Source organism: Chrysochloris asiatica, unplaced genomic scaffold (assembly GCF_000296735.1).
Source record: "Chrysochloris asiatica unplaced genomic scaffold, ChrAsi1.0 scaffold00125, whole genome shotgun sequence".
NCBI classification, from domain to species: Eukaryota; Metazoa; Chordata; class Mammalia; order Afrosoricida; family Chrysochloridae; genus Chrysochloris; species Chrysochloris asiatica.
Genome location: NW_006408643.1, coordinates 4,969,785 through 4,990,469, shown reverse-complemented (window position 1 = coordinate 4,990,469; position 20,685 = coordinate 4,969,785). Strand labels below are relative to the sequence as shown.

The 20,685-nt window shown below is 53.6% G+C and overlaps 2 protein-coding genes across 2 annotated transcripts in view; one reads left to right on the top strand and one right to left on the bottom strand.

Annotated features, from left to right (window-relative positions):
- Positions 1–10,946, top strand: part of CHAF1A (chromatin assembly factor 1, subunit A (p150)) — a 28,569-nt gene extending 17,623 nt beyond the window's left edge. The window contains exons 5-16 of the mRNA XM_006869033.1: positions 2,009–2,205; positions 2,612–2,672; positions 2,893–2,961; positions 3,200–3,426; positions 3,939–4,107; positions 4,225–4,305; positions 4,593–4,685; positions 5,445–5,703; positions 6,890–7,392; positions 10,371–10,467; positions 10,782–10,858; positions 10,902–10,946. Coding sequence (XP_006869095.1) covers positions 2,009–2,205; positions 2,612–2,672; positions 2,893–2,961; positions 3,200–3,426; positions 3,939–4,107; positions 4,225–4,305; positions 4,593–4,685; positions 5,445–5,703; positions 6,890–7,392; positions 10,371–10,467; positions 10,782–10,858; positions 10,902–10,946 — 1,878 coding nt within the window. The remainder of the gene's footprint in view (positions 1–2,008; positions 2,206–2,611; positions 2,673–2,892; positions 2,962–3,199; positions 3,427–3,938; positions 4,108–4,224; positions 4,306–4,592; positions 4,686–5,444; positions 5,704–6,889; positions 7,393–10,370; positions 10,468–10,781; positions 10,859–10,901) is intronic.
- A 1,592-nt stretch (positions 10,947–12,538) lies between these two features.
- The window catches only part of UBXN6 (UBX domain protein 6), a 22,798-nt gene continuing 14,651 nt past the window's right edge, over positions 12,539–20,685 (bottom strand). Inside the window, exons 5-11 of the mRNA XM_006868925.1 lie at positions 15,414–15,511; positions 14,893–14,968; positions 13,851–13,935; positions 13,326–13,545; positions 13,119–13,249; positions 12,889–13,037; positions 12,539–12,667 (exon numbers count right to left, since the gene is read on the bottom strand). Of these exons, the coding sequence (XP_006868987.1) occupies positions 12,539–12,667; positions 12,889–13,037; positions 13,119–13,249; positions 13,326–13,545; positions 13,851–13,935; positions 14,893–14,968; positions 15,414–15,511 (888 nt within the window). The remainder of the gene's footprint in view (positions 12,668–12,888; positions 13,038–13,118; positions 13,250–13,325; positions 13,546–13,850; positions 13,936–14,892; positions 14,969–15,413; positions 15,512–20,685) is intronic.

Below are 20,685 nucleotides of genomic sequence, written 5' to 3'. Positions count from 1 at the left end.
GAGCCTCCTCTTACTCCTGAAGAGTAGTAGCTGGTGGGGTTTGAACCGCCACCCTTGCAATTAGCAGTCCAATGCTTAACCCACACCATCACCAGGGCTCCTTTTTACTTGTAATATACAGACAGTGGGGCCAGTCCTCTCATCAGCTACCCCGCCTTTGTGCCCCATCCCCACCCTGGGGAGGAGTTGGAGTCAGTGGTGAGTGTTCCCTGATGCAGCCAGTCTTGTGTAGCCATGTAGGTGGCGTCTGCCTTATTGTCACAGAGAGGAGACAAGACCTGGCAGCTCACAGAAGGGGCCCTGGGGACCACTGGCACCACATGTCGTCGATACCTGCTTCTGGCCTGCACTGTAGTTTTTTGTACCTCAAATGTTGGTGTCTGTTTTACACTTCACCCCTACTTCACCAGAATCCCAACTCAGACACAGGGGGTGGAAATCTCAAGTACAGCCAAATCGATCTGCGCTCCCCGTGGTTTGGAGAAGCTTTCTGTTTTCTTGAAAGAGCCTTGGTTGACACAGTGGGCTAAGCATCAGGTTGCTCACCTCAAGGTCAACAGTTCAAACCCACTAGTCTCCATGAGAGAAAAATGTGGCTGTCTACTCCTGTACAGCTGGGACAGTCTCGGAAACCACATGAAGACTTCTATTCTGCTCTGTAGGGTTGCTTTAAGTCTGATTGAACTTGATGGCTGGTGGTTTGAATTTTTTCAGTTTTTGTAATTCACACCAGGACAGGCCCTGAGATGGCTAGACCGGCCCTTACTCCATTGTCCATCTATGAGGTGGAGATGCAGGAGGTGCTTAGATATGAACTGATAGTTCTAGAATAACTCTGCGCCCAGGCTACATGCTGATTCTCTGGGATGCGGAACAGCTGAATGAAATGCTGTGTTCTGCTTCAAAGACACTAAAAGACACTAGTTGGGGGCGGTTTCCGACCACACTGAGATGACCGAGAGGACAGAAGCCCTGGGGGTTTCAGACTGTCTTCATGGGAACAGACTACAGCTGTGGTGGGCTTGAACCACTGGCCTTTCAGTTAGCGCCCACTGTACCATTGTAGTGTCTTCTCCTTTCTTTTATGTTTTCTCATTTCGTCCCCACAGTTGGGTGCTGTACCCAGCAGGCTTCCTGTCCTCCCTGCACCCCAGTCTTGTGTTTCAGAAGAAAAAAGGTGACCCTGTAGCCTGACCTGGTGCTTCTGGGGTGGGTCAGGGAGGGGAGTCTTGTTCTTAAAGGGAGAAGAGGTCAAACCTCTAGGTGTCTTTAGATTATTTGCCCTTAACTCATGTGCTTCTTCCCCCCACCCCCCATACTTTTATCTTTCTAACTGTGGTGAAAAAAATATATATGTGTAAGCAAACGTTTGCTAATTCAGCCAATGTCACCTGCACAGTTGATTGACATTGATGATGCTCCTCACCCAGAAACCCGTGTCCCCACTGTTCCACTTTGCTGTCTGTTCCTCTGCCTATTTCAGTAATTTGCCCTTTTGCAATGGACAAAAAGCTGGTGGGCAATGCCATCCTGTTTCTCATTCCATTTGCCCATGAGCTTTGTGGCACCCCCTGTATTTGCTCAGCAGGATGCCTTCAAGGGTCATCCATGTTGTGGCTCACATCAGGACTTCATTCCTCTTGCTGCTGAGAGAAATATGGCTCCCACCTAAGGGGGAGCCTACAGAGACGGCCCAGAGAGAGCTGTGTCCCCCCTCCCCCAACACACACATACACACACACACACACACACACACACACACACACGCTCTTGCTCCAGGTTTAAAGATAGGTTCTCTTAAGAGCATCTGCCCAGAAGAGCTAGTGCTCATCCTTTGCCTCCTGAGTAAAGGAAATGTTGCAGCAGAGGAAAAAGTCCTTCTGGCTCTATGCATTTGGCCTGTGGCTCCCTGGGCAGTGACCCCCAGCTCCTTCCCCTTCAGCCCAAGACTCCCAGGGAGATCTGCAGGAGACACGGTGCAAGCGGAAACCTTGTCTTTTGGCTGTAGGACAAAGAGCGCCTGGGCAAGCAGCTGAGGTTACAAGCGGAGAAGGAAGAGAAGGAGAAGCTGAAAGAGGAGGCCAAGCGGGCCAAGGAAGAGGCCAAGAAGAAGAAGGAAGAGGAGAAAGAGCTAAAGGAGAAGGAGCGGCGAGAGAAGCAGAGGCGCAAGGAGGAGCGGCGCAAGGAGAGGCAGGAGGCGCTGGAGTGAGTGGCTTGGCTGCTGGCCACGGGGCTCGCTTCTGGCCTGGGCCATTCTGATGCACTTCTATTGAAGGCGAGAGCCAGTGGTAACCCTTGAATTCCTGGAATCCCTTCTACTAGTAGTCACATGGGTCACACACTGAGCTGCCTGACGGGGCTCAAGAGGGCTCAGTGCTCCTTCCTTTCTCCATGCCAGTCCTCGTGGTGCCATCGAGATGCCCACTGACACAGCCACCCCATAGGGCACAGTAGACTGCCTCACGGGGTTTCCTAGACTGCAGTCTTTACAAGAGCCGATCATCAGGGTTTCTTCCTCGAAGCTGGTTTGAACCCCTGCCCTTTCAGTCAGCAGCCAAGCACTTGACTCGTACGCCACTGGTTAGCTAATGTGGACTTCTGTGTGTTGCAGGGCTAAACTTGAGGAGAAAAGGAAAAAGGAGGAGGAGAAACGGTTAAAAGAAGAAGAAAAGGTAGTGTTTTTTCAGTGGCCTCCATGTCCAGTCCCTGCTGTTCGCTGGGCCCAGCTCAGGTCCTGGGGCTTCCTGGGCAGGGAGCAGGTGACTGCTCAAAAGGAGAACAACTGATAACCAACTGTCAATCTCCAGGTTTAGAGAGCCAATGTCCCCAGATAATGCTGCGGGGTCCCTTCAGAGGCCACTTCCTCCTTGTCATCTTCTCTCATGTTTGCAGCGCATCAAAGCCGAGAAGGCCGAGATCACGAGGTTCTTCCAGAAACCAAAGATCCCACAAGCCCCCAAGGTGAGCCCTTGTCCTTGTCCTCTTCTCCCCCGACCCCCGACCAGACCCTGTAGGCTTTTGCTTTTAAAGACTGCATGGAGTCCTTGGTGATGCTCTCTCCCGCCCCACCCTGGCAGCGGCTCTCTGTCCTCCAGTTGCCTTTTCCAGCCTCCTGTCAGGGCGCCCCCAGCAAGTAGCCTGTTCGTGTGGGGTGGGCACCAACAACTGAGTAGGGTTCCGCTACTTCTCTGGATTTCAGACCCTGGCCGGCTCCTGTGGCAAGTTTGCCCCGTTTGAGATTAAAGAGCACATGGTCCTGGCCCCGCTCTGCCGGGCGGCCTTTGACCAGGACCTCTGTGACCAGTTAGACCAGCTCCTCAAGCAGCAGAGCGGCAGCTTCTCCTTCCTGCAAGATCTGAAAGGCCGGCAGCCCCTCAGCTCTGGGCCAACTGTCGTTTGTAACCGGAGCATGGGCACCTTCAACAGGCAAGTGCCCAAGGACTGCCCTGCTCCTCCACTGGGTGAGGTCAGAGAACCACTGAGGGGCCAGACATGCAGCCTGGGCTGGGGGCCTTCGGCCTCTGCTCTGATGCCTTTCGGAGCCTCCTGGTGTGCACGGCTCCCTCATCCCCGAGGTTTTCTTACTCTCACTTCTACTCATGGGGCAAAAACACCAGTTAACTTTGAGCCAACTCCTGGTGTCCTGTGTGTTATAGCAGAACCGCTTGATAGGGTTTCCTTTGGCTGTAACCTTTCCAGAGCAGATTGCAGGCCTGTCTTCTGTGGCAACAACCTTTCAGCTCCTTGTCCAGCTCGTAACTGTTTGTGCCACAAGGGATTCGCTCATATTGTCTTCCCTGTCTTGTGTCCATCCCACTCTGCGACCTCCTTGGTTTGTGCCCCTAAGGAAATGGCCCCTGCATGAAGAGTCCAGCCCTGGGGGGGACTGGCGGCCATGTGCTCCCTTGGCTGAGGGCGGTGTCCTGTCTGTCCCCCAGTGACGTGGTGATTGTGGAGAGCGGCAAATCAGACGGCGATCTCCAGCACAAGAAGTTCGGCAGACTGAAGCTCCTACAGTTCTCCGAGAACCACCGGCCAGCATACTGGGGCACGTGGAACAAGAAGACGGCTGTCATCCGGCCCAGGAACCCCTGGGCTCAGGATAGGGTACGCCTCCTGCTGGCCAGGCAGTCTGCTCTGCCACCTGCACAGGGCCTTGGGAGTCTGGGTGTCCTGCTACCAGATCTGAGCACCGTAAGTGAGGCTACATGTGTCTCGTTTCAGATGCTTCTGGACTATGAGGTGGACAGCGATGACGAGTGGGAAGAGGAGGAGCCGGGGGAGTCCCTCTCCCACAGTGAAGGGGTGAGCCCAGAGCCAGCTTCAATAGCTGGGGCCTGAGCCTCTGGGAGGGTGCAGTGGGCTAGCTTCAACCAAACAACATCTGTCCCCTTGAGGGCGTGAGGGGCACACATGCAGTCCCGCCCAGCCCTCTCACCTGACACCTGTCTGACCCCCAAGCCCCAATGATTCCGAGAGACTAGGCATCTGGTGTCCGTTCTGGCCTTCTTCCCGGAGACATCTGTGGGACCTGGTGATGGACGAAGAGCGTGCTCGGCTTCCGCATGTTGTGAACATTTTCTCCTCTCCAGGATGACGATGATGAGGTGGGAGAGGACGAGGATGATGACGATGGCTTTTTTGTGCCCCACGGGTACCTGTCTGAGGACGAGGGCGTGACGGAGGTAAGGGTCAGAGGGGCATGTGGGATGGCCAGCTCCCGTGGGCTGGTGGAAAGTAGCTGTGGTCCATCTCACAGCCTGGGAAGGCTCCTCTGTGGAAAGAGCTGAGCCTGGACTTGGATCTGCCAGGGTCTGCGGTGGCCAGGACGGTTCTTAGGTAGAACAGAAGTGGCAATAAGTAGGAACACAGATCTGTGTTCACATGACGAGCGTCCCAGAATAAGACGCAGAGTATCCCCAACATACACACACACACAAACTCTCTCTGTTCTGAACCAATCACACTGCCACTTGGATGCCTGGGTGGTGGGAAGACGGGAAAGGCAGGCTGAGGGGGGGCCAGTTTGTACGCCACCGTCAGGCCCGTGGGCATGTGGTCAGCATGCATCTCTAATCCCCTGTGCTCTCATCCAACCCTTGGGTCAATTTGTCTCCATGGCTTCGGATCCCAGGTGTCTGTTGACATGTAGTGGGAAGAGGCCGAGCTGGCTGTGTGGTTCAGGACTGGTGGTTTGATGGCTGTGCAGCCCCAATATCAACCCCAAAACACACAGGTATTGAGAGGCTGTCGGTGAGATGTGCGTTAGAAAACAATCCTGGGGAGTGTAGACCAAGGTCTTCAGTCTAGATCTGTGGTCGGCTCCCTCCCCCCGACAGGACTGCAAGGGTGGGGCACCAGGTTGGGGAGCTGGAGCTACCAAAGATCAGACACGGGGTCGAGAGGAGTGGGGTTTGCCAGGCGGCTTTGCCTTCCACTTGCAGGAGTGTGCAGACCCGGAGAACCACAAGGTCCGCCAGAAGCTGAAGGCCCAGGAGTGGGACGAGTTTCTAGCCAAGGGGAAGCGCTTCCGCGTCCTCCAGCCTGTGAAGATCGGCTGCGTCTGGGCGGCTGAGAAAGCGGACTGCGCAGGTGCTGACCTCAAGGTGCTACAGCAGTTCTCCACGTGCCTGCTGGAAAGGGTGCTGCCTGAGGAGGAGCAGACGCCCAAGGCCTCCAAGAGAGAGAAGAGGGACCATCAGAGTAAGTGCGGGGTGTTCCTTCAGCGTTTTATTGATTAGACGAGAAGTAGTGAGGTCAGCTTCATTAGCAGCTTTGGTCTCCAGGGCCCCTCTGGTGCTGCGAGTGCCTGGATTGTTGCTGTCCTCTGTGTGCGGGCTGGGCTGCAGGAGGAGTTGCTAGGACCCCAGCTGCTATAGCATCTGTTTTGGGCCAAGGCACCCAGAAAAGGAGTCGGGCCACGTGCTTGACCCGTCCAAGAAGCCAGACTATGTCTGGTCCAGAAAACATCCACCCCTTCCACAGTCATGCCCCCCTGTTGCACACCAGTGGTCCATTTTCCCAGTGAGGACACAGTGCCACCCCCGACGCTGGGAGGGAGGGACTCCCCCAGGACAAATGGGGGCAGTGATTCGGATCTTAGTCCAGGTTCTGTAAGCACTGCTGAGGTGTGTGTGTCTGTCTGGACAGACAGTTCAGAGGGTTGGCCCAGACAGCTGGGGGAGGGGAGCGGCCACACAATGTAGTCTGAAGGCAGACAACACCCAAAAGAGCCCCAATCAGCTGATACTGTTAGCTTATGCTGTGAGAGGTCATTACGTTATGTTGGGGTACATTACATTACACAACGCAACAGAGACGGCTCTAGTCTTGGCCAAACCACTGGGAACCAGCACACCCCAGCACCCACACAGAGAATGAACCTCCACACCCAGCAGGAGAGCGAAAATACAGGCATCAAGGGGCGAGACCAGTATGTACCAGCCTGAAACAAACTCCCCTCGAGGCCTCCAGGCTCACATCTGCCCTCCCACCTGCTGGCTGCCCAAGGACTAGGAGTGGAGTTCACGCTTGTGATTTTGTTTTTTTGATGGAAATATGCACAGTCCACTCCTGTCCTACTGACACTGACCAGTGACACTGGTAGCACCGCCCACCCCCACTGTGCCATTGTTTTCGTTATTTCTCTTCGTTTGTTTGACTTGGTCTCCCTGCCCGCAGCCCTCCCGTCTGAGTTCTAGAATAGCACCGTGCATTGGGTCTCGTATCTATGAGTCTTGAAAAGAGCGCAACACGCCAGGGTGATGATCTTCCTCTTAGTGGAATAGTGATGTCGGGACAGTTGGCCTCGGGTTTGCCGGTTAACCAGGGCCCTGATCTCAAGGCCTCCGCTCACCTCCCTACCCTGCTGCTTCTTCCCACCCCTCAGTCTTGGCTCAGCTGCTCCCGTTGCTACACGGCAATGTGAACGGGAGCAAGGTGATCATCCAAGAGTTTCAGGAGCGCTGCCGCCAAGGCCTGCTCAGCAGGGAAGCTGGCAGCCCTGAGCCCCGTGCTGCCAGCCCCCCGAGCCCTGGCTCCTCCCGTCCGCCGACCCCCACCACCGCCAGTGAGGACACCGCCATTCCCTCCAAGGCCCGGCTCAAGCGGATCATTTCTGAGAACTCGGTGTACAAGAAGCGGCCTGACTTCCGGATGTGCTGGTACGTCCACCCGCAGGTGCTCCGGAGCTTCGACCAGGAGCACTTGCCCGTGCCCTGCCAGTGGAGCTACATCACTTCAGTGCCCTCAGCCGTCCGAAGCCCTGGGGAGGACAGTGGCAGCTCCCCTGCCGTGGCGCCCAGCCTTGTCACACCAACGTCACTGAAGAGGAAGTCAGCGGGCAGCATGTGCATCACGCAGTTCATGAAGAAGCGCAGGCACGATGGACAGGTGAGTGCCAGCACTGACCAGGGCGCGGGTCCCGTTGTGGCCATTGTCCTTTACAATTTTGGCGTTCATTTGATCTAATCGTTGAGCGCTTACTAAATGCCAGACACCCCATTCATCCCCATGGACAAACCCACTTAGTGAGAGAGACCCACAGGGTTTCCTGTCCAGTGAAGGACAAGCTGCAGTGGACAGTCAAGTGCAGTGCAGGGAAAGTATGTGGAGCCTCGAGGACAGATTAGGGGTGGGGGCACCAGGCCACACACTCAGTCTGCTTAGGAGCCCTAGATAGACTATTGGGTATGGGTGCCACCCACGAAGTGGGACAGATGGTTAGTAGGCAACAGTTAAGCACTTGGCTGTTAACCTAAAGGTGGACAGTTCAAACCCACCAACTGCTCCACAGGAGAAAGACTTGGCATTCTGCTCCCATTAGGGTTACAGCCTAGAAAGCCCGAGGGGGTTGCTGTGCGCTGTCATGTAGGGCCAGAGTCAACTTGACAGCAGCACCCATCAACAGGTCTGTGGTGGGCCTCTAAAAGCCACCCTGTGAGGACCATCTCGGGGATTCTGGCACGGGGGTCCCAGCACTACGCTCTGGTGGACACAAGTGTATTGTGGGTGGGAAGACTCTGAGTCGTTGGCTCTCTGGGGTGTGTTGGGGCCATCAGCTCACTGTTCCTCCTCCAGACACTCAGCAATGCGGCACTGCTCTGGAGCACTCACATTTGCTCAGATTACGTTGGGCTGTAGGTAGCAGAGCACTAGCAATGTGGCCTCAACACCTGTGGATTCTCTCCAGGGAAGGGGTGACGATTCGGCCAGGAGCTAAGGCTGCCTGGGCATGGGACCTTTGTCTTCCTGCTGCAAGCAGGTTTGGGATACCAGGTTTCCAGGGGGCTTTCCACTTGACTGTCAGCATAAATTCCACCTGTACCTTACTGGTCAGATTCTTTAGCTGCAAGAGAGTCAGAAAATACCATCTCAACACCCCAGACAAAATTCTGGTTCTTGTTAACAAGCGGGGTGGGGTTGGAGAATAGTGTTTGGGTGTGTGCTGAAAAGGGTCCACCTGTACCACACGTGTACACCACGTGAAAAAGGCAGGTAAAATTTAGAGGGTGGGATTGGAGGCCCGCTAGCTGATCTTTCTGCAAGCATGAAGCCTGTCTAAGCCAGTTGATTCTAACCTATACTCACCCCATGTGACAGAACTGTCCCATAGTGTTTCCTAGGCTGTAATCTTTACAGGTCTCCCAGGGAGCTGCCAGTAGCTTCAACCACCAACCTTTGGGTTAGCTGTGAAGCACTTAAACGCTGCGCCCCCAGGTTTCATTTGCTAAACTATAAAAGCATAATAAATCTTTTAGATGGGCTTGGTGTTAAGTGCCATCCAGTCGGTTCCAACTCAGTTGTTACTGTTAAGTTCCGTCGAGTCGATTCCGACCCATAGCGACCCTGTACAGGGTTTCCAAGGAGCAGCTGGTGAGCTTGAACCGCCAACCTTGAAGTTCAAACGGCTTTGCAGTCTGGCGCATTAACCCACAGCGCCACACCAGGACTCCGGCTATGTTAATGGCTGACAGTTTTCAAAGCCCTGTGTTCTGGACTCGTGGTGGAGCAAGAACTAGCTGAGACTGCAGCCCTACCACCACCACCACCTAGGTGCTCTGCTCTGGCCTTGGTTTAATCTGACAGTGGGGAGAGGGTGTTTTGCCCCTTTTACAAACAAAAAAATACTCCGATTAGAGTGAGACAACACCAGAGAATAGTAGGTATTGCCTAGACTCTGGGTCTGTTTGCTGGGCACCTTCCTGTCCACTGAGTACTCTGCATGGCCTTATCCGTCTCTGTTAGCACCTACAGTAGCCACAGGTGACGGGTGCTGCCTTCTCCCTTTCTTGCCTAGCAGGGCTGACTGAATTCCCTGTAGGATACTCGGTGAGGCCGGTCACTGGGAAGTTTTGGATCAAGAGAGGAGGCCTAGTTTAGCTACATTGGCCTTTCCTGTGGAGGGGCATGCATGCCCACTGTTGGCCAGTTGATGTGGGACTGAGGTCAGTTGACTCTGACGAACACAGCCAACTGCCACCTCCATGGCAGACTGGCCTTCGTCAACAGGAGAGGGGAGAAGCTCGGCCAGCAAGGGTCTCACGCTCTCCTCTGCTGAAACACTCTGTAAACACGTAGGCATCTCCTATTCCGGGGGATGGTGGGGGTGGTCCTGTCTCAGTGATGCCTCCATCACCCTATGAGGCGGGTCCAGAAAGACCTTTATGTAGACAGTCCCCAGTGGAATCCAGGAGCTAGGGATGTGTGGCCAGTTTCACCGAATCCTGGTGACCCCGTGGGTGTGTCAGAGTAGTACTCCACAGGGTTTTCAGTGGTTGATGTGTTCGAAGTAGATTGCCAGACCTTTCTTTTGATGCATCTGTGGGAAGTGTCTCGGTTAGCAGCCATGCAGGAAGCCAGCTGACTATTTGACCACCTGACCATTGGGTGACTCAGCTCTGTGTATGAGGGGTTCCAGATGTTTCAGCAGGTGGCCTCCCTGTGCTCTTCTCTCACATCCCTGCGCCTCTCCGGCCTGCTCTGCAGAGGTCCCACTGTGGCTAGTGTTTGCACCCACGCAGCTTAAGGTGTGGAGGGTTCTAAGCTTGAAGGAGACGGGCAGAGAGCCCCACTTACTGAGTCAGCCTTAGCTGTGGGTTTCAAAGCAAGAAGTCCACCTGCTTCGCTGTGCAGCCACTCCAAACGCCATGCCTCCTAGAGTCACTGTTGCTGGTTTGATGGTTGGTGTGGTGGCCAGCCAGCTGGAGTTAGTTCATGGTAAAGAACCTCGGGAGAATCAGCTGCCGGAAAGGGCCGAGGACACGGGATGTCTCTGGCCGCCTATGGTGGATGAGCGCTTCCTGGCACACAGGGTCACATGGGCCAGGAGCCCCTGCCATCACTGACGCCCCGCCCTCTTGTCTGCCCAGGTTGCAGCTGGGGACATGGATGGCTTCCAGGCGGACACGGAGGAGGAAGAGGAAGAGGAGGGTGACTGTGTGGTGGTGGACATTCCGGACACTGGGGGTGAGAAGGGGCGTGTTCCGGAAAGGGAGGAGCCTGCGTTCCCTCCCCGCTTCAGTTAGAATGAAATGAGGGTGGACGCGGAGATTCTATGGGCGGGGATTTGACTTTATGCTGATTGGTGGGACAGAACAGGACCACTGAGGGACCTGAGGGAGCCTGGCTCGTGGGAAGGGGTGGTCTGTGCCCAGTCAGTTCCTGGCCCCTGCCACACAAGGCCTGAGCTGCTTCAGGCGCCGGTGGTACTGGAGCGTGGGGGCCCTTTGTTGGGCGGTGCCGGGGCTTCCCTGGCTAAGGCGTCCTTTCTTGCCTTCCAGAGGCCCCGGCCGCGTGTGGCTCCCCCTCGGGAGAGGTGGGATCGGTGGGCATGGACACCTGTGAGGGCCCGCTGCCGGTGAGCAGGCTCCTCTTGTCCTGAGTGCCCGCGCCCTCGGCAGCTGGTCGATGGCCTGGGTGTCCTCGGCCACGCATCGGATACTTGAAAGTACGGCCGCCCCCGTGGAAAGAGCACTTTGTCCGTTTGGCAGACCTCCCCGGAGGGCTGGAAAGTTTATATAGGATGCTTGAGTAGTTCTCTTTGATATTTGTAAAAATTTCCCCAAAGCTGCCTATTAATGTGCCCCCTTTAATAAAGCATTACTGCAGCGCCGCGCCGCGCCAGGGGCTGGGGTCAGATGCTTGTAAATGAATTGGAGCCACAGTGTATAAACTTATTCTCCAGCCCTGACCTGGTCTGGGTGTATTCTTTAAACAGTTTCTTGTGGGAGGGGTGTGTGGCATTGTACCTACCCAAGGTGCCATCCCACCTCCTGCCCCCCATAGCCTGTGTGTCTTCCCAGAGGATTTCAGTTACTCAGCTAGGAGTGACCAGTGGCTGGCTTTTCCGCCTTGGAGTGCGGGAGGCTCAGCCAGAACATACTGCCTGGGTGGAAGCCCCATTTCCCAGGGGGCATTGAAACAGTTGTCACTTGCATGCCCCCAGGCAGAATACAGTAGCCCCTGCCTAGCCTTGTTGCCACCCCATGGTTGGTAGGGGATCCATGCTGGTTGCCATGCCATCCCCCCCAGTCTGTAAACTCTAATGACACCTGGTCAGCCCCCGAGACAGAAGGTAGTGGCTGTTCCTGATCTGCACTGAGAGGTGTGAACCCTGCTCGCCCACATGCAGTGGGAGATAGCCCAGTCCTGGGGGCTGGTGGGTTTCTCCTGGACAAGAGTAAACCTAGGCAGAGGCCTGTGGGCCCATTTTGTACATCTGCCCTCCCTCTCCAGTTATGGGGGTAGTGGGGTACACAGGACAATGGTGTTGGTTCCACAGACTTGGGAGCATTCCTGGGGGTACAGCCAAGTTGGGAGACCAGTCCGAGGGTCTCACTTCTCTTGGTAGCTCTACCCGGCTCTCCTCTAGGGACCTCACCGGCCCTCCCCCCCCACCGCAGGGTAGGTGTGCTTGATCTGGGCCAGCTCTTCCCTCTGTCCACCCCTGTACCTTCTGGAAGCACTAGGAGGAGTTCCCTTATATTCTAGGCCTGTTTCCTGGGGTTTCTGCACCAAGGGGGAACAGTGAGGGGCACAGGTCACCCAGAGAAGCCATTGGCCTGGAGCTGCCCAGACCTGGTCAACCATCCACACTGCACACCACCTGCTCCTCCGAATTAGCCACCAGGAAACGGTTCAAATAGCCTATTTATTCTGCCTCATCATGTTCATTACAGACATTTGCCCTGCTGTCCCGGCTCCCTCTCCTGCCACCAAGAGCAGTACCCTCAGTGCAGCTCTTAGGGCTCTGCCAGGCCTCCCACCTGAGGAGGGCCAACAGCTATCACCTGGTCAGTGGTCATGGGCACACTGACCGTGAGGTGGATACTTGGGTCTAATCATACCAAGGGCAGATCCCCCCCGGGATGGTGGTCACGCGCCTCCACAGCAGAGCTTAACTTCTCAGGAAGGGGGCTCTATCTAGCAGCCAACAGCCCCCCCTCGATGTGCCCCCTTGGGACATGCTGGGAGGACAGGGTGGGGTGATGGGGGAGCACAAGATGAACCCTCAAGCTGAACCCATCCTGCTTTTATTTCATGAGAGCTTCTCCATGTCAGACTGGAGCTCGGGTTTCAGGACCCAGGTGTCCGGCTCGGCGCCTGCAGCCCTCAAATCCTCTAGCACGGCTGTGTCCCACGAGAATGTCAGAAGAGCAGACGGCACCTGCGGGAGGATGCCCAGCTTTGTCTCTGGCTTCAACTAGGCAACCCCAGTACCCTACTCCCTTAGGCCACATCCCTGCAGCCCCATCCATTCTCTACAAATTTAACTCCATCTGGGCTCCAGAACAGATATTCCCTCCATCCCCATTTCAGAATGGAAATCAAGGCAGACAATTCAGGCACTCACTGGGCATCCCATCCCTGCCCAGGGTGCGCGCTCACCAGCCCGCACTCATTGAAAGCCAAGTTCTCATCTTCAGACAGCTTCAGGCCACCAGAGGCCAGCAGTTCAAAGGGCAGCCAGTCGCTCTGCAGGGCCTCTCGCACGAAGGAGAAGAGTGCTGACAGCCGCTCCCGGGCATAGAAGGTCCCTGAGGCCGCATGGGTGGGGGGACTATCAGGAAGGCCAGACTACTGCCACCCCCTCCCCACCCTCACCCCGCTGCACGCACCCTGCAGCAGGCAGCCATCGGGCAAGCGCACGCGCAGTAGCGTATACGTGTACTTGCGTAGCTCTCGCTGCTCCTCTTTCTCCCGCATGGCCTTGGTGCGCAGCACGCTCAGGCGCTCCACGGCATCCGCCCTGCGGAGAGAGCAGCTCAGTAGGGCTGTGGGGATGGGGACCACACCACCCTTCACCTAGCCGGGCCCCTGCCCACCTGAGCCGCTGCTCCCGCCGGAGCTCCTCGGCCGTCAGACTGAAGAAGTCCCCAGGCAGGTCGAACTGGGTGGCCAGGGGCGAGGGCTGGAAGACACGGCGCTGGCGATCCAGCGTAGCCCGCACGGGCTCGGCGCCCAGCAGCTGTTCCTTGTGCCTCTCCAGGTTCTCAGGCTGTGTCCGGGCCGCCTCGCCCAGCACATAGAACTCCTCCTGGTCCTCTGTGGTACGGCCAGTACTGCCACTCAGTCCCCATCACCGCAAGCACCCCAACCCTGTCCAGGAGCCCTCGACTCCCCCTGCCCCCTGTGCAGCCTGTCCTGCCCCGACACTGCCCACCCTCCACAGAGGCCCTTAGCCCTGCACCCCCACTACACACACAAACACATTCTTTGTTCCCTCTGTGGCCCCATCCCCTGTGCAGCCTGTCCCACCCCCATGCTGCCCACCCCCCTCAGAGGCCCTTAGCCCTGCACCCCCACTACACACACAAACACATTCCTTGTTCCCTCTGTGGCCCCCTTACCCTGGTCAGGAACCGGAAGCATCACCTTCTGGAATCCGATGGCCTCAAAGAATTCATGGGTCCCTTCCAGACAGTGAATGCGCTCCTGGGGCAGGCAGTGTGTCAGGTGGGCCAGGACCTCCTTGAACCCCATTGTCCCCTGCCCATCACTGCCCTGGCCACACCCCAAGGCCCAGACCCATTTTCTGGGTGGATGTGAAGCCCCTGGTGTCTGCAGAACAGAGTGCAGGCACATGCTGCTACGGAAAGGCTGGGGGCTTTCAGCAGCTCCCCAGAGGTTGTGGAACCCTGGACAGTTCAGAGCCAATGATCAGGAGTGAAGGTCCCAAAAATGGGGAACATGGGTTACGGGGGTGTGCTGGGATCCCTGGGGAGGGGGCCACACCAGGTGTGCATTCTGTGCCTGACACCCATCAGGCCAGGGCAGAACCACCACCTCTGAAAACGGCCAAAGCCTGTGGCTAAGTAAAGTCTCCCTGTGTCCACGTGTTCCTCACACTAAGGCTGAAGAGAACGCACCTGAAGGACAGTTCCCAGGGGTGTACACAGTTAAGCTCTCAACTTCTCACTGAACCCACCTAGAGGGTAGAGGGGAGCCCTCTGGGGCAAAGTTCCACCCTGCACAGCTGGGGGCGCCAGGAATCACCAAGGCCAGGACAACACACTGAGAGCATCTTCCATGTACAAGCAGGAGGTCACTGTCCTGACCCCAGGGCCTGCACATGTGGCCTTGTATAGAACCGGGGTCTTTGCTGGTGGTTATCAGTTAACACAAGGTCACATTTACAAGAAAGATACCAGGTTATCAGTTAACACGAGGTCACATCTTATAAGAAAAGACACCAGGTGAAGACAGGCAGAGACTGGAGTGATGCAGTCACACGCCAAGGAACAGCTGGAGCTATGGGAAGCTGGAAGAGACCGGAAGGAGCCTCCTGGGGAAGCCTGGCCCTGCGGCACTCTGCCTTTGGCTTTCGAGCCTCCATCACAGTGGGATGAAAATGCACTGTGTTCAGCCGCCCTGGCAGACAGCCGCTCTCACCTGGAACACCTTGTTCTGCAGCTTGATCTTCTGATACTTCTCCTCCTCTGGATGCAGGTGGATATTATCCAGGTACCTGTGGGGGATGGACCAGAGCTCAGAGGAAGACGTCAACACTGGAACGGGAACTCCTGAGCCCACACCAGAGCCCAGGAAGGAGCCAATGCCAGTGTTCACGGCTGCACCTCTGCCTCAATCCTGCCTCCAACCCCAGCATGGAGACCTGGACTCCTGAGCACCCCGAGTATACGGCAGTGGTGTGCACAGAGCCAGAAAAGTGGGCTGCCAGAGCTGAGCACTGCCCTCCGCACCCCAAGCCAGGGAGACTGCCAGACCCACCACCCAGATCTCCAACCACAAGGGTGGTCCTTTGATGATCCTCAAGAGAAGCCTGCAATGGAAGGCCCTGTTTTGGTATACACCCTTGTTTCATTACATATGGGGAACCTGAGGCCCAAGAGGCAAGGGTCCCTCCCGTCAAGCAAGACCCTGGGGGTGGGACTCCACAAAGGCCCCCTCACTTGGCAATGGTGTCCACGCCCAGCTTCACCCGGTCTCGGTCTTTGTTGAAAGTGTGGATCTTCATGATGGAGGCAGCCACTGGGTCTGTGGAGAAGTGCTGGGCAGGGAGAGAGGGACGGAGCTACTGAGTGGTACAAACGGCTGGCATCCAGGTTAGAGGTTCGAGTCCACCCAGAACTGCCTCAGAAGCAAAGCCTGGACGTCTACTTTTTCATTGTGGGGATTACAATTAATGGGAATCAGAATGTGTATGAACTGTTCAATGAAAACCAATTTGTTCTGTAAACTCAAAATCACAATAAAAAACTAGTGACTATAGAGACTATAACAAAAAAAATAAAAACACAACCCTTATGTCTGTCCCCCTTGGTAGTGACTCAGGTGAGAATGACAACATCAGTAGCAAGCATCTACAGGTGCCTCATGGGAGCTGATTCACTAAGTGCTTGGTGAGAAAAGGGCAAGTCTTTCTAACCCCCACCCACTAGCCCATCACCCTTTCCTGTCTCTGGGGACCAGGGAGCCACAGCCAGAACAGGGAGGGGGAGTCCTTCTCAAGGGCAAGGTTTATTCACCTTTGTGTGGCTTTTGGAGGAGGGGGCTCCAACTTGCCCACTGCCTGCCACTCAGACACTGGAGGCCCACTGACCCTGCCACACTGTCCTGTCCCTGCACAATCCCAGTTTCTAGAAACGGACTGGGCTATCAAGTGCCTCATCCAGCAGAGCTGGCACCTGCAGCACCCCCACAGGCCCACCCAGCATCCCTCTTGCCTCCAGGAAGGAGATGTGGAGTCATGGTGGGCCACCAACACATCTGGGGGAGACAGGTGTGCCATGCCCAGGATGATAGCCCTAGAGTCTGCTGTTCAGGTAACAGCAAATCTCTCACCTGGTCAACTCACAGCAACAGGCAGGACAAGCTCAGAGCTCTGGGGAATGGTGTGCACCGACCCCAGGTTGGCTCACAGGGGTTCAAGAGAGCCTCCCAGCAGCCAGACAGGTGCCCAGCCCCAACCAGCCTGCCCACCGAGTGGAGGCAGGGAGAAGGGTAGAGAAGAGGAGGCCAGGACACCTCCGTGCCCGCCCAGCCAGAGCCTCCTAAGGACTCAGCCCTGGAGACAGAATTCAGCAGCCCTGGGGACAGGCATCCCACCCCCAGGAGACCTGCAGTCTCCCTGACATCAGCAGACAAGGGACCAAGGAAGAGAACATCCCGGTGGAGGTTTACTCTGTGATTAAAGTCAGGGTTCACAGCAGGGAAAGACAGAAAAGGATTTTCAATAAACAGGGTTGGTGGGGGACGGGGTCAACATGGGCTCCACATCACATACTCTGGTTCATTTCGAAGTTTTAAACATGAAAACAACACAACCACAAACAACAAAACAGAAACGTACTAGAAGAAAACCCAGAAGAATTATTTTGTGGGAGGGCTTGTCTCAATACGACCCCAAACCCAGAAGCCCTAAGACTAGCAAACTCAATTCCATAAAGATGAAATTTCCTACACAGCAAAGGGACCACAGGCAGAAACCAAAAAAATCAATAATGGGGGTAAGATGTTGCCCTAATATATATAAGAACATCTATCAGTCACCAAGAGAAAGACTAAGCAGCCAACAGATAAACGGGCAAAGAATGCCTTCTTACATGAGAACACAGCCGACCTAGCCCAAAACGCAAGGAGTGCAGATGAAAACGCCTGGTACTTGCCCTCACCTAGTGAGCAGATGAAAGTGCCTGGCATCAGACAGTGGACTGCTGAGGGTCAGAGAAATGGGCGGGCACTTCTTCACCTGGTGCTGGTGGGAACCTAAATCAAGAGACCCCTACACAGGACCTCAGGTAAAACTACTGCCATAGAGGTCATTCAGAGCTGCCCCACAGTGTTTCAAATGGAGCAGATCACCAGGCCTTTTTCCCGCCTAGCCACTGGTAGATCCTGCCACGGACTTTTCAGGTTCACTGATGAGCACTTAGCCACTGTGTCATCAAGGCCCCTTCAATGACAGGTGCTGCAGACTGACTGTATCCCCCCCAAAATCTGTGTCACTGCCGAGACCACGACTCTCAGTATTGTGCAATGTCTCCAGTGTGTGATCTGAGGTGATTATCCTAGGTGCTGTAAATCCTAACCTCTAGGATGTTACTAGGAGTCTTGGCACGGCGCTGTAGGATAAGCACTGGACTGCAAGGTCAGTGGTTCAAACTCACCAGCCACTCCCAGAAACCTTAAACAGGGTTCCCATGAGTCAGAACCGCCTTGAAGTGAGTGGTAATGTTACTGAAGCAGGATTAGAGGCATTCATGTTAAGGAGGCGGGATGGATCTTCAGTCAATCTCTTTTGAGATTTGTTAAGTGTCCTTGAGTTCTGACTCATAACTACCCAGTACAGAGTTTCTGCGGAGCACTTGGTTGGTTCGAACTGCTAACCTTGTGGATAGCAGTCCAGTATTGATTCTACAGAGTCACAACATGACTCCATTTTGAGATATAAGAGAGATTAAACAAATGCACAGAACTCAGAGGGACCTACGACCACCAAGAAAGAAGAGCTGAGAGTGGATATCTCCCTGTGCTGAGATCCTCCTAGACTCAGGGGAAGACTGATGCCAACCCCACGGCACATGGAGATCTCCAAGTGACATTTTAAGCTTCCCCTGGAGCTAACAGAGAGAGTCCACCTCTACATCTGGTGCCCTGAAGTCTCACTTGCAGCTTCCTACACTATGAAATAACCACTCGTCTGTCCATTTGTCATACTGTGGTGGCCTGCATGTTGCTGTGATGCTGGGCGCTATGCCATGGATATTTTTAATACCAGCAGGGTCACCATGGTAGACCGTTTCAGCTGAGCTTCCAGACTAAGACAGACTAGGAAGAAGGAGAGGTGATCACTTCTGAAAGTTTAGCCATTGAAAACCTTATGAATATCAGTGGAACACTGTCAGATAGTACCAGAATAATGAATACTCAAACAAGATAAATTCAAGTCTCAACTTCAACATTAAAGGATTCTACGGGCAATATACAGAATGATTGGCTACCCAAAGTTGGGGGGGGAGGGGCTACAAAGGCAAGAAGTGACTGGCGGCTTACAAGCTTTCAAGAGGAAACCTAGATCCAGAGGGTGCGGAGGAAGGTAGAATCTCCACTGAGTAGTATTCAATCTGTCTCCAAGGGGCTGATGAAAGGAGATGCGGATAGGTCTCTTGTGATACAATAGTGAATAATTGTTATCAGGACTGATTGTGAGGGTTGGAAATGTAAAAGTAGACGTTTTGTAGCAAAAAGGGAGCGGTTGACTTTGCAGTCTAGGAGCAGAGGTGCCTGGGTCCATCAAGGGAGAAGAGCGGAGAATGGGACCCTACCCAGAGAAGCAGTGATACCTGAGATGGAGGCAGAGACGATGACATGGAGAGATGGAGCAGCTGGGGACTTCAGACCCAGAGAGGGAGAGAGGCTGTGTGCTGACGACTGGGGGGCAGGCTTGCAGGGTATACCCTTTGGTCGGTTGATGATGCATGGAGGGGATTGTAACCACAGCAATGAAACGATATACGATAGAATGAACGTAAAACTAATGTTCTCCCATGTAAACTATCACATAATTCACAATAAAACATTAAAAAAAAACAAACTCAAAATCACAAAAAAGACCAGGTTAATTGGTCAGATAGAGACTGGCGGAACCCTAGAGACTATGTCCCTTAGTCACTCTTCAGGTCTGGATCAATTTTTAATCCAAGAACATACAGGTCTGTAAGGGGAATAATAACACTCACTAGTGAATAAGAACACAATAGAATAGTCATCCATTTGAGATCCAAAGGGCAGCACTGACCCAAGGACAAAGTTCAGGAGAATTAGGAAAGAAGGCAGAATGGAAACAGGAAACACAGGGAGGAAGTGGGATGAGTGATGTTACATCAATGAAATAGAACAAAATGTGTCTGCATTGTTGAATGGATAACTGATCTGCTCTGTAAAACTTTCCCCAATTCACAATAAAAAGTTTTTTGTTTTTTTTTTAAATAAATAATAATAAACTGAATGATGCAGAAAGCATCAAAGGAAGATACAAGGAATACACAGTCACTGTACCAGAAAGAAATGGCTGATGGTCAACAATTTCAAGAGATAGCAGCATATGCTCAAGAGCCAATACTGAAGGAAGAAGAAGTCTAAAATGCACAGAAGGCATTGGCAAAGAACAAGGCTCTGGAAATAGGTGGAATACAAATTGAAGTCTTTCAACAAAGAGATGCAGCACTGGAGGCACTCATCTATGCCATGAAATTTGGAAGAAAGTTACCTGGTCAACAGATTGGAAGAGATCCATATTTGTGCCCATTCCAAAGACAGGTGACCCAAGGGAATGCGTCAATCATCAGACGATATTATTATTATTACATGCAAGTGAACTGTGCTAGAGATAATTCAAAAATGGCTGCAAGCTGCAACAGTATATTGACAGGGAATTGTCAGAGGTTCAAATCGAATTCAGATGAGGACATGAAACGAGCGATATCATTGCTGCTGGCGTGAATGGGATAGATCTTAGCTGAAAGCAGAAAATACCAGAAAGATATCTGTGCTTTACTGACTATGCAAAGACTTCCAATTGTGTGGCTCATGACAATGTATGCAAAACATTGCAAAGAATAAGTATTTTCAGCCACTTAATCATGTCCATGAGGAACCTGAACACAGACCAAGAGGCAGTTATTCAAACAGAACAAGGGAACTCTGAATGGTTTAAAATCAGGAAAGGTGTATGTCAGAGTTGTATTTTGTCATATTTATTTAACCTGTAAACTGAGTAAATGATCTGAGAAGCTGGATTGGAGAAAGACTCATTAAAAACCTGCAATATTGCTTGCAGAAAGCAAAGAGGATTTAATATACTGACTGATGAAGATCAAAGACCACAGCCTTCAGTATCAGTTGTACCTCAATGTAAAGAAAACATGAACCCTCAGTACTGGACCAATAAATAACATCAAGATAAATGGAGAAAAGACTGAAGTTGTCAAAGACTTCACTTTCTGGATACACTATCAACACTCATTATTCAAATTTATGCACCAGAAGAGTTGTAGGATGACATCAAGAACATCATACATGAAGAGAGCAAAAAGTCCTCAAGCTGACATCTCTGTTCAATACTTTAAAAAGTTCCTGTGCAGCAGATTTGCCTAATGCAGTATGTCGTCTGATCTCTTGACTGCTGCTTCCGCGAGTGTTGATAGTTGATCCAAGAAGAAT